The sequence below is a fragment of the Anguilla rostrata genome, chromosome 5 (genome assembly GCF_018555375.3).
Source record: "Anguilla rostrata isolate EN2019 chromosome 5, ASM1855537v3, whole genome shotgun sequence".
NCBI lineage: Eukaryota > Metazoa > Chordata > Actinopteri > Anguilliformes > Anguillidae > Anguilla > Anguilla rostrata.
In genome coordinates this window covers 35,268,815-35,284,299 of record NC_057937.1, presented here as the reverse complement: position 1 = coordinate 35,284,299, position 15,485 = coordinate 35,268,815, and the positions used below count along the sequence as shown (strand labels likewise).

At 48.1% G+C, this 15,485-nt stretch overlaps 1 protein-coding gene across 1 annotated transcript in view; it reads right to left on the bottom strand.

Annotated features, from left to right (window-relative positions):
• The window catches only part of LOC135256147 (C-myc promoter-binding protein-like), an 80,210-nt gene that overhangs the window by 55,997 nt on the left and 8,728 nt on the right, over positions 1-15,485 (bottom strand). The window contains exon 2 of the mRNA XM_064337991.1: positions 2,976-3,308. Within this exon, the coding sequence (XP_064194061.1) occupies positions 2,976-3,286 (311 nt within the window). The 5' untranslated portion in view covers positions 3,287-3,308. The remainder of the gene's footprint in view (positions 1-2,975; positions 3,309-15,485) is intronic.

Genomic DNA, 15,485 nt, shown 5'->3' with positions numbered 1-15,485 from the left:
CTAGCGACTCCGATAGGTACGTTAGCTAACTAGCGAGTTCACTTCACCTCACAGCAGTTAGCTGCGTAAAACTGAACTAACGTTAGTTATCAACCAGTCTCTGGTCTTTTCCCGTTGCCAAGTCTAAAGCAGTCGAAACGTGATCCTCCAGTGGCGTGGAGCGATTCTCCTCTTTGCATCATTTCTTGATTTGGAGGGCGTTTACGTTTGTGCTTTTGTTTTCGAAGTGCAATCGTCCTCGTGGGCATCCATACCCCTCGCTGCCACACTTGACACTGCAGCTCACACTTGCGTTGTGTTAAGAATTTCAGGTGACACATCTTAGGCCGGAGACATACTTGATTCCAATTACGCGGATTAGACTAGAGCCAAGCTTGCACAGGGCGGGGTTGGAGGAAGACCTTTCAAATGTGGATCTTAGCGTCTTAGCATGCAGTTTACGCCAGATCAACCAGAAGGGGTCGCTCGACAGCAATTAACATGGGCCCCCAATCGACTGAACCCTATTGCCTATTGCGCATTTCGAAAAACACAGGGTCCCAAATCGAGCCATGGGATTTATCTGCGCACTGTAGTGTGGCACTTTAACCGAATGAACCCGTAAAGGGCTGGCTGTAGAGAAGAGGCACAGCGGAGAGAGAGAGACGGTGTTATTTGAACCGTACCCACTGAGGCACTGAGGCCAAAAAAAGCCGACGGGGATTACCCTACGACACCTGCAGCCCCCTGAAGCCGAGCCACACCTGGTTCCAAAACCCCAAATCGAATCCACCGATAAAGAAAAAACATCCCCAAACTGACAAACTTGCGCTGTAAAAACGTTCAGTGTAAAAATGAGTCCGACAGAGCGCATTTTATCAAATCAAACACCGGCAACACAATAAAGTGGGTTGTATTTTCCTGTCGTGCAGCACCCCGCGTTTAAAAACGATGCTGTCTCACCGTGCGCGGTGCCTGTCAGCGGGGGAGACGGACGCGGCCGGGACGAGAACAATGCCGCTGTCGCTCGGCGTTCCTGAGCGCTCAGGGAACGAGGCGTCCTCGCGGCGAGCGCAGACTAAACGAAACGCTTCAGAAACGCGGCGCTGCGACTCGCCGTCAGACGCACCAATCACAGCAATCGGTCGCCGTCAGCGAGCAGTGTCCGGACCAAACGGGCTGTAAAAAAAATTTCGATTTCGGAACGCAAATCTGACCCCCCCCCCCAGTCTACAGTAGCCCGGCTCTTTAATGGTGCTTTAATGGTGCTGAAAATACACAGGATTTTAGAAAGTGTCCTTCCCACGTGGGGGTAGTTACTATGATGACCTGTGAAGCACACTGGATTCAGCATTTCGGTACAGTAGCACTCAGGAGGTCTCAAAGGTTCTTTTATATAATTTCAATTTTAGTGCGGTGTTTAGTTTAGTGTATTTTATTGGCGCAAGCAGGTTGTAGACGCTTTAAAAAGTTTCTGGTGACCCTATAATGGTGGGCCTAGGGGCATTCGGGAGAAAACTGAATGCACTTCCTCATTTGCGTCCTATCTAGAAAGGCTGTGCCAAAATGTCTGGCTCTGTGCGTCAGTTTTAACTACAAATTTATGCATCATAAATAAATATTTCATGCTACTCTGTTTTTTTCCGCACAAGCCCTGGTTTTTGTTGTATTTTTAACATGAAATAAATAAATAACAATCTAACACGTACTGCAGAGCCAGCTCTGTCTGTGGCTGCCAGGCAATGCCTTTGTTTGTCTCTGCATTAATGAAACACACACACACAGACACACACACGCGCACACACACTCTGACTCACTCACTCACTCTGCATCTTACGCATTCTCCCTCTTTCACTCCCAGGAACAGCAGTGTTTACACAACACAGGCCTACCACAAGGCCTAATGCATTCACACACTCTGACAACACACTCTCACAACACCTAGACAGAATGTGCTTTTGAAACGCTTCAACTGTTCAGAGAGATTTGAACCCTGACAATGTTCATTGGAAAACGACCCAAAAATGTTAAATCATACGAGAGAAGAGTCTTTTAAATCTGTCAGTAATTTTTGCAGGAGATTTTAGTGTCAAAAGGTCTGTCACACCTACACCCACATACCTCACATCTTGCTTCACATCTCTTCTCTCTCGTACATAAACACAGGATCTCTAATCACCTGATGTTTGGGGTCAGGAGGCTGAGACAGAAACATCTCTCACTAATGAAACATCTCTGCCTGTCCCTGACCTCCCGCACTGCCACAGAATCCCAGCTGTCCCTGCTTCATCAGAATGGTGCCCCAGAGCTGAAGAGGAGGAGGAGGAGGAGGAGGAGGAGGAAGCAGCCAGCAGTCTAATTTTCCTGGAACGGGTTGTCATTTACTCTAAGTCTCAACCGAAAGCAGTTACCTTCTCATTTCAGAAAGGGCTTAAATGAGTCACACCTATGTCAAGGGCCCGGAAGCTTCGAAACCGCGAAAACACCAAGCACCGCACACACATTTCAAAACCAGTATCAATACACACGTGTGTGCGAGTGTGCGTGTTTGGCAACTGTATAGTAAATGCACATTTACTGTTAAAATCTGAAGACCCGTGAGATGAGATGACTATCTCTATGCTCTCAGTGTGTCACAGTTAGCAGAAATTTGTGTGCTCGAGCATCCTGAGTATGGACAACGTCTACATCATTACATTAGGCAGCCTTTGGAGTAGTGCTTTATACGAACAACTGCTGAACGAGAGGCTACATTTCACACTATTCTAGCAACAATGAACAAACAATTAACCATAAGGTAATCACCCAATGTTACAATACTTATAGAAAGGGAAAAGAGGCAGATGTTAGCATTGCTGCTTGGACAATGACTCACAATGTATCTGTGAGAGTAGCATTTTAGATTAATTAATGCAACAAGACAGTCATATTTCACAATACATTCACAAAATAAAAGACGCACACACATGCACACGCGCAGACACGCGCTCCCTCACCCCAGGTCAGTGAGCGGGGGCTTGTCCCGCCCCCTCCTGTAGCACAGGTAGGTCTGGGGTCCCATGAGGCTGCCCCCGTTCAGGTCGGCAGAGAGGCCGGAGGGCGTGGCCTCCACGCAGGCGTACCCGGCGGGCACCTGCTCCCCGAGCGAGCGCATCACCACGGCGACGTCAGTGACGGGCGCCTTGGGCCTGGCCGTCTGGTGGCAGGCGTCGTCGAAGTGGATCTCCTCGTCCAGCGGCTTGGACGAGTCCATCAGCCCCGCCACCACGAAGTAGTCCACCACGCGAGGACTTCTGCTGTCCATCATCACCCATCCCCACGCACTGGAGCTGGCAGAGAGAGAGAGAGAGGGAGAGAGAGAGGCGGAAGGGGAGAGAGAGACAGAGAGAGGGAGAGAAAGAGAGAGAGAGGGAGAGGGGGAGAGGGGAGAGAGAGGGGGGAGAGAGGGAGAAAGAGAGAGATGGAGATAGGGGAGAGAGGGGGAGAGAGAGGGGGAAGGGGAAAGAGAGATAGAGGGATGGAGAAAGAAACAGGGAAGGAGAGAGGGAGAGGGATGGTGGGGAAAAGAGAGCGGGCAGAGACAGAGATATGATTAAAAGAGAGGGAAGAAGAGCAACAGGGAGGGAGAAAAGGACAACAGAGACGAGGGGAAAAAGTGAACCGAGAGAAATAAAGACATCTAAACTCTACAATAGCAATGGGAGTGAAAGCTTCACCAATCCCAAAAAGAGGCTATTCTCACATCCTCTCAGACAGTCACTGACTAGGACCAATCACAGCATTTTGCTATAGAGAGCACCAACTCCACCAATCACAGGTTCCATGAAGCCTCAGTGCCCCATCCCAAGTCCACTGTGAACGGTCGTGAGAAACAACAGAAAAGCTGGAGACAAACTGTAGGGTTCATTCTAAAATTGGGGGGGAGACTTTTCTTGGTGGTTAAGGAGTGTCTGGCATCTAACAGGATATGACTGACATTCCCCCAAATGCGTGCCCCGTCTCCCTCAAGAAACTACGCCTATGAGACAAAGCCTACTAATAATGCCAGAACATTCCAGAGATGACATCATTACACCAAAGACACGAAATGTTCAAAATGACTATGGTAATGTCTAGCGTCCTGTTAAAAGTAAAGAAATAAATTAATGTTGGCAGCAGCCTGTAGTCAAGCACTAAACACCGAGGGGGGGGGGGGTATGGACATGAGAACCTTAAAAGAGGGTGGAGCTTGGCCTACACACAAAGAAAATAAGATTTCTTGCTGATTTCCGCATCTGGTTACCAAGGGATACAGTCAAAGAGAATCAATGTATTACCTTCGACACCATGAGGCAAACTGGGAGTATATTACCAAAATCTTTAAACAAGCAATAGGTCCAGATGAGGGCTGCCTGACGCTGTCCCTGGAGATATACTATCCTGTAGGTCTTCAATCCAACCCTAACAAAGCACACGTCAATCCAACCCTAACAAAGCACACTCAATCAACCCTAGAAAACAGCGTGCAATAGCTAACAAACACCTAAACGTAACTCAGAAAGGACAGTCATTCAACACAGCTCAGGTCGATTGTCGGCAGTCAGGGTGCCCAAATTAGGTCTTGAAGACGAACAACCCTAAGAGGAGGATAGATTTTCCTAGGATAAAGGATTCAGGTCTGGTCTAGATGCTAGATCAACAAGGTGGGCCCCACCCTGAGGAGATTAAGGTGAAACTAATATGCAGACACAGAGAGAGAATCCAGGCTGGAGATGGCATGATTCACTGACAGAGCAGAGGGTTTGACATTATGACCAGCGTCCCTCCATCTCCATCTATTTTGTTCGCTCTTCAGTTTCACATTATATTGGGACAGGTTGGGATCAGATATGCACAAATCCTCTTTTCTCTGATCTAGATCAGCTTGGTGAGAGGGACGGGCAATCCAGACGACTGCAGGACCAGCGCATCTGTGCAGTATGTAATGCAGATTCCACCGAGCAGAATGTGACCACTGCGTTCACGAGGAGACAGGGTGTTTCCCGCTGACCTGGAACCCTCCCACCCTGGACAATACCGCGGCAGATTATGCACTGTCCTGAGGGAAAAGGGGAATCATTACCAGACTGTGGGCCACAACACTATACTGAGTCAGCACTCAAGCTGGACACGCCACATGACAGCATGCTAAAGCACCGATTCCTTAGTGAAGTGCCAATTCCACGTTAAAGATCTGATTCCTTATTAATGTGCCAATTCCACATTGAAGCGGAAATTCCATACGAAATGCCGATTCCCAATGAGAGGGGGCTGGCGTGCTGTGTTTAAGGTCCTGTTTCCCACGATTCTGGATGGAGGCGAGGGAGGGGGGTGTGTGTGTGTGGGGGGGTCACTGGGTGCACAACAGAAACATAATTTTATGCGTTTTATTGTTTCAGCAAAATTGCGAGCGTCTCCGTTGGTTTTATTTGAGCGGATCCAGCTGCAGTCTGCGGTCGGTGCCAGGTCATTACAGCGCACGCAGGAGCGTGGAGCCGCACTGGGCCCGCTGGGTCAGACCCACCCGCGTGGGGGAGAATTCTGCTCAGACCCGCCCAGGGTCCTGCGTCGGGTGGACTTACAGCCATCAGAGTCCAGACTGTCCTTGTGGGGACCGGGGGTAACGCCCCCCGTGAGAAAATTTAGAAAAATTATCCCCTAAAATGGACCATTTTCATGCAGTTTTTTTTTGTCTTTTAATGTGAGGATCTACACACCAACAAAACTTTCACAAAAATTCTATGCACTTGACTGACATGATGGGGAAGTCTCACTTGTAAATGAGCCACATAACACGCAGCAATGGTGTGATTAGAAAACAGCGACAAATTGAGAACGGAAAAAATGACGTGGCAAATAATGAAAATGTAAACATTTGCTCATGCTATGCCCACGCCACAGAAAATGATCTGTTGAGTCATGCACTGGCCTTTTAGAAATCGCCTTATATCCATGAATCAGTGCTCCGGACAACCTTATTTGGCTAGCTAACAACATCTGAGCTGCCAAACGCTGTTTGGGATGATGCCTATATGCTAATATAGAGGCGAGTAAACACTATTTCACAAAAAAACGGTGCGTGAACACCATTCAGGGGTGGCACAGTGGTGCAGTGGGCAGCAGTAAGAAGGTCCTGGGTTTGCATCCTGGATGGGGCCTTTCTGTGTGGAGTTTGCATGTTCTCTCCGTGTCCCACAGTCCAAAAGACATGCAGGTTAGGCTACTCAGTGGGGTTGCTGTAAATGAGCACATGTGCTCAGTCAACCTTCCCTGTATAGATAAAGGTTATTTATTTATTTTATTAAAGTTTATGTGCATTTAGCCTCCACTACATCCTCAGTCTCACACATAGGCTACCGTTAATAACATGTTTGCAGTTTTTACAACCAGTGTTCAGCTTTAACACACACTGGTCCAGGGTTCAGCTTTAACACACACTGTTCGTGTTCAGCATTAACACACACTGGTCCAGGGTTCAGCATTAACACACACTGGTCCAGTGTTCAGCATTAACACACACTGGTTCAGTGTTCAGCATTAACACACACTGGTCCAGTGTTCAGCATTAACACACACTGGTCCAGTGTTCAGCTTTAACACACACTGGTCCAGTGTTCAGCTTTAACACACACTGGTCCAGGGTTCAGCATTAACACACACTGGTCCAGTGTTCAGCTTTAACACACACTGGTCCAGTGTTCAGCTTTAACACACACTGGTCCAGTGTTCAGCTTTAACACACACTGGTCCAGTGTTCAGCTTTAACACACACTGGTCCAGTGTTCAGCTTTAACACGCACTGGTCCAGTGTTCAGCTTTAACACGCACTGGTCCAGTGTTCAGCTTTAACACACACTGGTCCAGTGTTCAGCTTTAACACGCACTGGTCCAGTGTTCAGCTTTAACACACACTGGTCCAGTGTTCAGCTTTAACACGCACTGGTCCAGTGTTCAGCTTTAACACGCACTGGTCCAGGGTTCATACTAGGTTCAAGGTTATCTTTATTGTCCCACTAGGGGAAATTTGTTTTGCAGCCAGGGTTCACATGAAGACAGAATACAAAAGGACAACATCACGACAACATCAACACAATAAAATCACTGAGCTAGTGCAGAAAAATGGAAATTCATACCAAGTAAAAATGTGTGCAAGTGTGCAAATGCACAGGGGTAGTGCAAGTAATGCAACCAGAGTGCTATTTGCCATTAAGCATCTCAATAGCACCTGGGATGAAGAAGACATCTTTTAGTCCTCCAAACAGGTGTCCTGTAACAACAGCCTGAGGGCAAAAGCTCAAACTCCCTCTGGAGTGGATGGTCCTGGCAGACCAATATAGCATTAGCCCTCCTAAGGACCTGCCTGTTCATTTTACGTTACGCCTAGGTAATACTGACTGCATGTAGCTCGCACCAATGAAGAGCAGTGCATTAAACAGAACCGGCGACGCGTCCTCGTCTCACCCTGGGCCCGTCCGCCCCCTTATCTCTGTGCATCTCAGATCAAGGCAGTTCAATCGGGCCGTGATGCTTTATTGGCGTGATGTACCGCGGACGCGCAGACAGCAATCACCGGAGCGCAAGGCACAGGGCGTCAACCGAGTCATATTTGGAGATGATGTCATAAATCTCTCCCTCTTCCAAACTCCCCGTCTCTGCTACAAATTCAAATTCAAATTGCGCTTCGTTGGAGTGACGCCATTCTAGTACTGCCAAAAGGAGTTTACCCATCTCTCCTTACCTCTTTTTCTTTCTAAAACAGCTTCATCCATCGTTCACAATCGCTGCCACCGTGAGACACCTATATGACACCCATACCTAGTAAAGCACCTATATGAAACTGCCAAAGGCCTATTAAAGCACCAATTCATATTAAAATGCTTATTACGTATTAAAGCACAGGTTCCATAGTAAAGTGCACAATTCCTTATTAAAGCGCTGATTCCATTTAAAAACACAGATTCAAGGGCCGTCTACCACCTCGCCCACCACAGCAGAGACCCGGGTTCAATCCCCGGCAGCGGTACTTCCGGCTTGGTCAGAACACGACGAACACAACTGGCAGTGTTCGCGGGTGTGAAGCCGGTGAGGGTATGAGTCCTGATCGTTGCATTAGCGACTCCTACTGTTTGGTCTCCCTGTTCAGCAGGGAGGGGATCTGGGGGAGATAGCATGAACCTCTTACGCTCTCCCAGTGAAGCTCCTCGCTGTCAGGTGAAAAGAAGCGGCTGGCGACTCCACATTTATCGGAGGCTGGCATGTGGTAGTCTACACCCTCCCCAGACCGACAGAGGATAGCGTATTGACCAGGACTGTGATACACACGGGGAATTGGTATAATGACTAAATTGGGGAGAAAATGGCAAAAAAAAACAAAACACCGATTCAATATTAAAAGTGCCGATCCCGTATTAAAAGCACAGATTCCATATCAAGGCACAGATGCCATGCTACAGGACTGAGCCCTCTTCAAAACACCGAATGCACATTAAAGCGCTGATTATATATCAGAGAAGCAATTCCAGCTCCTGGCCAGCATCAGCACTGCTCATTAATCGTGGGCCACGATATTTTGCGGCCCGTTTCTCAGACCGCCCTTAATGAAATGGCCCCGGCTGTGCCTCTCTACCTCCGCTCACAGTTCTCAGCCGACTACCCTACGGCGCTCCACAATGAGAGCTCACGAAAACATAAAACTCAAAGCATTTCTGTTTTAAGCACGACGCTTGATTAATTGTCCCAGGCTTGATCAACTGTGCAGCGAGAACTGACAAATGGAATGAGCGATTAGAGTTCATTAATTATGTTTAATTAGTCATCCAATTAGGCTGAGTGCTAATACCCATTGCTAATCAAGTTTTCGGGGCATACATCAAGGAAAACGGCTGAGTAAAAACACAAAGAGCAATCATGCGACACCGAGGGGTAGAAAAGATTCACGCAAGTAAATGCACTGAACACAGCCTGCACAACAAATGTTCAGTTTAAAATCTATTCTACAAGAGACACATTTTGGTTGTGACAGGACTCATAAATTTGCAGTGCAGTCTTGATTTATTTAAGTCTATAACTGATAATTCTGTCATGACTGCAAAAAGGTCATTTTTAAAAGGTAAAAAGACTTGACCGCACACAGGTAAATGTGCTATAGTTTTAATTGCACTCAGGTAAATGTGCTGTAGTTTTAACTGCACACAGGTAAATGTGCTATAGTTTTAACTGCACGCAGGTAAATGTGCTGTTGTTTTAACTGCACACAGGTAAATGTGCTGTTAACTGCACGCAGGTAAATGTGCTGTTGTTTTAACTGCACACAGATAAATGTGCTGTAGTTTTAACTGCACACAGGTAAATGTGCTGCAGTTTTAATTGCACCAGGTTAATGGTTGTAATTTTAATTGCACACAGGTAAATGTGCTGTAGTTTTAACTGCACACAGGTAAATGTGCTGTAGTTTTAATTGCACACAGGTAAATGTGCTGTAGTTTTAATTGCACACAGGTAAATGTGCTGTAGTTTTAACTGCACACAGGTAAATGTGCTGTTAACTGCACGCAGGTAAATGTGCTGTTGTTTTAACTGCACACAGATAAATGTGCTGCAGTTTTAACTGCACACAGGTAAATGTGCTGCAGTTTTAATTGCACGCAGGTAAATGGTCTGTAGTTTTAATAGCACACAGGTAAATGTCCTGTAGCTTTAACTGTGCACAGGTAAATGCACTGTAGCAGGTGTAGGAGTGCAAACACAGCTGAAATAGCCTCATGCGCATCAGCGTTGTTCGCCTTGCATTAGCAGCACATAAAGCTGTTGTTCTTCCAGCAGAACCCTGGGAGGAAACACCACACTGACGGGAGCAGGGTTTCCTTGCCAAGAACGGATCACAGGTAAATCCACCTGTTTACTGGGAGCGCCTTCCCTTGGGAATCTGGCAGATCCAGGGCTTTACCTGTGCTGCCGGGCTCCGGGTGGTCCAACAGAGACGTGGGGGGGAGGACACACACTGACTGGCACCCTGGGTGCGAGGGGACGGGCAAAGCCCTTAATTATAAACCGTGGGAATACAGTGCAAGTCCTGCTGTGGAGTTCTCCTAAAGCCAACAGGAACACGTGTGTTGTTTGCTTGATGCGTTTTTAGGCCAGGAGGGAGAGAGGGCCTTAGGATTGTGTGTGCTTACTGCAGACAGAAACAGCACAGTGTTTAAGATCAGATATACGGGGGTGAGCAGGGGTTACAGCCGCTTAGAGCAGGCGCCAGGGTAAGCCACTTTTTCATTGGCTGATTTTGGGACAATCAATTGGCTGTCAGAGGTGGGGGGTCCTAAGGTGGCGGAGCTTTGGGGTGCTGAGTGGTCCAGTCTGAAAAGATGTTGAAGATGCATCTCTTCAGATTGTACCTTCACTAAGTCTACCACTACTCCTCTGCAGGGTTACTCAAATCACTGTCTTATATCACTTCTATCCTTGTATCTTGATCTTCTAGCACCTGTGTGTTGCACTTGTACTATAATCTTCATGTTGTAGCTCTTTATCATATCTCTTGCAATCATGCCTCACTTCTAGTTTCACTTGCCATAACTCTGAATTGTATCTTATCTGACCTGTGTTTTGTAGTTGTTCCAATGACCCTCGGTATGAACTCACTGTACGTCGCTTTGGATAAAAATGCCTGCCAAATAAAATGTAATGTAATGTTGACACCCCACTAACAGACAGGAGCAGACCAAGAGCGGGAAGAGCTTCACGTCAATTACTGAACCATTCGAATGCGACTCCGGCCAACAGGAGCAGCGGCGAGGCCGATCGCACGCCCCCGGCCCCCTCTTCCGCGGGAGCCAATCGCCTTTCGTCCTCCGCCGCAGGACGGGCGCGGACCCCGGGGTCGCGCGGAAACGCTGCACCGCGCCGCGTGACGGGCCTTTCCTCCCTGTAGCTTCCGGCCGATCCATCTGGGCCGGGCTCCCTGCGGAGCGCGCGGAGACGTCCGACACCGTCGCCGAGCGGCAACCGAATACTCCCCGGCGAACAGCCCTGCCCCCCCTCCCATAAAATGACCTCTCCTTCCCAGCTTACGGTGTTGTGAAGGGAGGAGGGGGCACGGTTAGTCTGAGATGTAGGTTGAAATTTCCAGTGTATAACAAATAACAAAATACACTGAGAATATTCTAAATTACATAAAGAATATGTTGATCTACACTTCAAAATAACCCCCCCACACACACACACACACACACACACAAATTCATGATCGTATGGCCATCCCATAATTTAACCCCAACAACCCATAATCCCAATAATCTGCTACATCGCCAACACAGCATAGACACTGCTCGTTACAAATGCTCACCGTGGCAACGGGAAGCGTTCCCTTGTGGGATGGCGGAGCGCCCCTCCCCAAGCTGTCTGAGGCGCTCTCCCCAGAGACATCACACGGCCCCCGCCCAATCAGAAGAGCCCGCCCCCTGCGTGAATATGCACTTTTCCACTTCAGCACATTCAACACACAACACATCCGGCGAGAGTAACGATCTATAAAAAGCCCAACTGCAAACAAGCATTATTATTTATCCGGTAGTTGAGCGTCTAGCACTGATTAAAGAAATATGTACTAAAATTGAAATTCAAATGTGCGCGATTTCATAATTGCAAAAGGCTGCTGTATTGGCTTTTTTTTTTTTTTTTTTTTTTTTTACAATTAATAAACAGATGGAGGCGCTGCTGGTGCTGGCCAATCGGAAGCGTGCGGAGGGCGGAGAGCGGGGACTCATTCAATCGGAGCGCTGTCGAAGTGGAGAATGTGAAAGTGAACGATGACCGTGCCAACAAAATGACTCTCACAAATACCGTCCGAGTGTATTTTCTTTCTTTAGAGCACAACCCCCCCCCCCCCCCCGTACCAGCCACTGTAAGGTCAGTGAGTCAGCAGAAACTAAAAAAAAAAGACTGTAAACAACCTTTATTGCAAATAAAACCCGTCTGGGCCAATCGAAAACATACACTAAAACGATGATAACAGCTAAAATGATATCAAAAAACAGAGTAAACTACCGCTATATATTATGTTCATAACAGAACAGAAAAGAGGGTTTTCAGTCGTTTGAGATTTTAATCATTTTAGATTACGCTCATCACAAACAATCCCATGGTGAGCAATTATGCATATACATTGTGAGTTACTTTCATTGTCACATTATGTAAGGCAGGTTCTGGGACAGCTGTATTGTTCAGCTCTAAGGTTTGGTTTAAACAGCCCAAACGGTTCAATAAAATCTGGTTAGAAATAGGCTTATTTGTGTAAATTCATCTGTGTATTCTGACAGTACAGCACAGGCATACTCTATAATCTAGGCCTACTGGACATGTGTGGAAATGGCAAGTGTCTAACCTAATGCTTGTTGTATCGCAAGTCATATTTAAATCTAAACACATTGCATAATACTTGTAATATGATATTTTATCCCAGTCGCGCAACCCAACCTGCTCACAAAAATACACGCGGACGCTAACACTTGTCAGTACAGCGTACGTGAGGTAAATGCACACTGATGTGGTAAAGACACTTTGTTGACAAGATTTAACAGATTTGATATTTTGCAGATTTCAGTGTCACCGTGGAGACGGACACTGAAGCGAAGCCATTCTCTGCTTCAAACAATATGTCTGATGACCGGATGCAACCACTTCTGCTGTCCACATGCCCAACCCCACGTAGAAACCTGAGAGATGAAACTTTCATCGTGGTGCTAGGTGGACATCTTTATCAGAAATAACTTACATCAATGCGGATATTTACCAAAACAACTCAAAAGAGTTGCCTTCTTCAAGCACTGTGGTAATGCCTCAGCCAGGGAGGAATCAAACCTGCAACCCCCACACGCGCCTACTACAGCACCCGGCTGTGAGAAATAACGCAGCTCCCAAGTGAGCACGCACGGAAGGTTACCTGAGACAAGCATTAACTGCAGGTACAAACAGCCAAAATGAAGAAAACAAACTTTAAGTCTATAATTGAAAGGAAGGTTGAAAACAGGCAGTTGACTTTGCGTATACTTTATAAAGGAAACAAAGAGCACGGAGGTGAAATTAAATGTCCCAATCAAAATATTATGGTGCACTGCTGTACTGGAAATGGGCTTCTCTCTAGTTGTTAAAATAACAAACAAACAAAGGGAAATTGCGATTTTTCACTCACTCAAATATCCTGTTTGTACAGTGACAGTGCATTTATTATTAGGAATGTTTTCTGGCAATTGCGCTGTAACTGACAGTTTCAAGGAACATAAAAATCAAGGGAAACACATTAAAATAATATCCCTATAATTAATAGTTAAATGACAATTTTTTCCAATGCAAACCAATCAAAAAGTTAATACACATAAACACACGTACACACACACACACACATGCACACTCACAGACACATAAACACACGCACGCACACGCACACACACGCACACTTCCACACGTACGCACACACGCTCTCCTCAAACACACACGGCCTCATTCCAACATTTTCACTCTCGTACCGATTCCCCGGCCAGACTGACCTCAGGTCGAGGCCTCAGCTCCTCTGGATAAGACAGAGGGCTGCTGGGAACCCTCCCCCCCTGAGGAACAGCAGGAGAAGAGCCGGAAGAACTGCGAGGACCTACTCCCAATCCTCCATTTTCTCCTTCGCTCGCTCTCTCCGCAAGTCCACCACTCCGTTTAACAGCGCCGTGTCACTGGAGTAGACACTGAAGGCCGTATTCAATTATTCAAAAGCACCGGCAGCAGTGAAAGCACTTAGAGGGCTTCGGACGTCGTCCGTCTTATTTACTGAATCAGCCCAGCAGCTAGCCTATCGCTAATCTGCTCAGCATACGGCTTCGCCCGGAGCCGCCAACTCTTCTGCGTCAATTTCGCATCATAACCACCCACCCAACTGCCAGTTTGCCTAAAACAAGCATCTCCCGGAAGGGTCTAAAGGCATTAACGTGTTTGTTGTATTCCCTACCTCACAAGATGGCCCTTATGCCCCTTTTCTCACTGTAGAGCTGGAACCAGGTTGGTTAATTATACACACACATACACACACACACACACACACACACACGTACACACACGTACACACAGGCACACAGCTGCAGGCAGAATAGCCCAGGTCACCTGTTGAGGACACACAGCAGCCTTGTGCAGGGAAAAGGAAAACCAAAGCAATCCCTGTAGTGCACGGCACAGGCGGGACCCATTAGGCAAAGGGGACCCCGCTTTTACTCTCCCTCCGGTACAGACCGTGCACAATCTGCACGGCTGGGAAGTCCTCGGGCAGAAACCCCCCCCCCCCCCAGACAGACCCGCAGGGGGGGGCTCTGCCTCTTCCCCTCAGCCATTCCGGGTAAACGCGTTAGCTAACGCAAATTCAGAGATGAATATCCCCCGGAAAAGAGGCTCGCCGATGCCGGTAGCACCACCGCGCTAACGAACGCGCGCGCTACGCGCAGACGCAGGCGTGCGGGGGGGACAGCGCACTCGTCCGCATCGGCAGACACGCTTTAGAGAGACATGTGCCTTTAAGTGCCCCAAAGTGCCCGTGAGTGCCTGTGAGTGCTGTTAAGTGCGCGGTCGTGTAGTCTGCCGGTACACACGAGTGTCCCAGCGGCTGACCCGGAGCGTCAGCTGTGCCGGCGCTGCGGGGCGAGCGCCGACACCCCTCCGTCACACGCCGAGAGAGAGAGAGAGAGAGAGAGAGAGAGAGAGAGAGAGAGAAATGCAACCACAACCAACACGAAAACAAATTATCTAACACCTTCACCCTTCCCACTCACGGGTTCCTGGCAAAAACAATAAATGAAGGCACGCCGCAAACTGGCAGACCAGTGTCCCTGAGCCTGTGTGTGCGTATGCGTGTCTGTGGGTGTGTGCATGCTTGCGGCCGTGTGTGTGTTCATTTGTGTGTGTGTGTCCGTGTGCGGGGGGGAAGTTAATATGATTGGCTGACAGTGACCCTCAAAAAATATTTGAACGTACGATATTCTTGGGTGGTGGGGGCCCAACGTGAGAACTATTCATGGGGCCCAAAATCACTGGTGGTGCTCCTGCCTTTGCGAATGTGTGTCCGTGGGCATGCATGCATGTTTGAGCCTGCCTGCGTGCGTGCCTGTGCATGTGATTACAAACATTAGGCCGACAGTCCAACAGCTAGCCTCGTGGGGAAATTAAGCCGGGTGGCACGTCCCCACGACGGAAGACTCGTTTCCAAAAAAACCCTCGACGGCTGGAGGAGCGTGAGTTACAGACTCTCCGGTGACAGGCAGACTCGCCGCTTTCCACCCCACTTTCACCTGGGAGAAGAAACCAGGATGCCGACAAAAAAATACGTCCGTCCGTCAAGCGCCCGGGCTGCCTCCTCCGAAGCCCACCTCCCCGCCGTCTGGGGACATCAAACGCGAGACGAAGCGTCGGCTCGGGCGAACCGCCGCGAGGGGAAGGCGAAGGAGAGGAAGGAACGA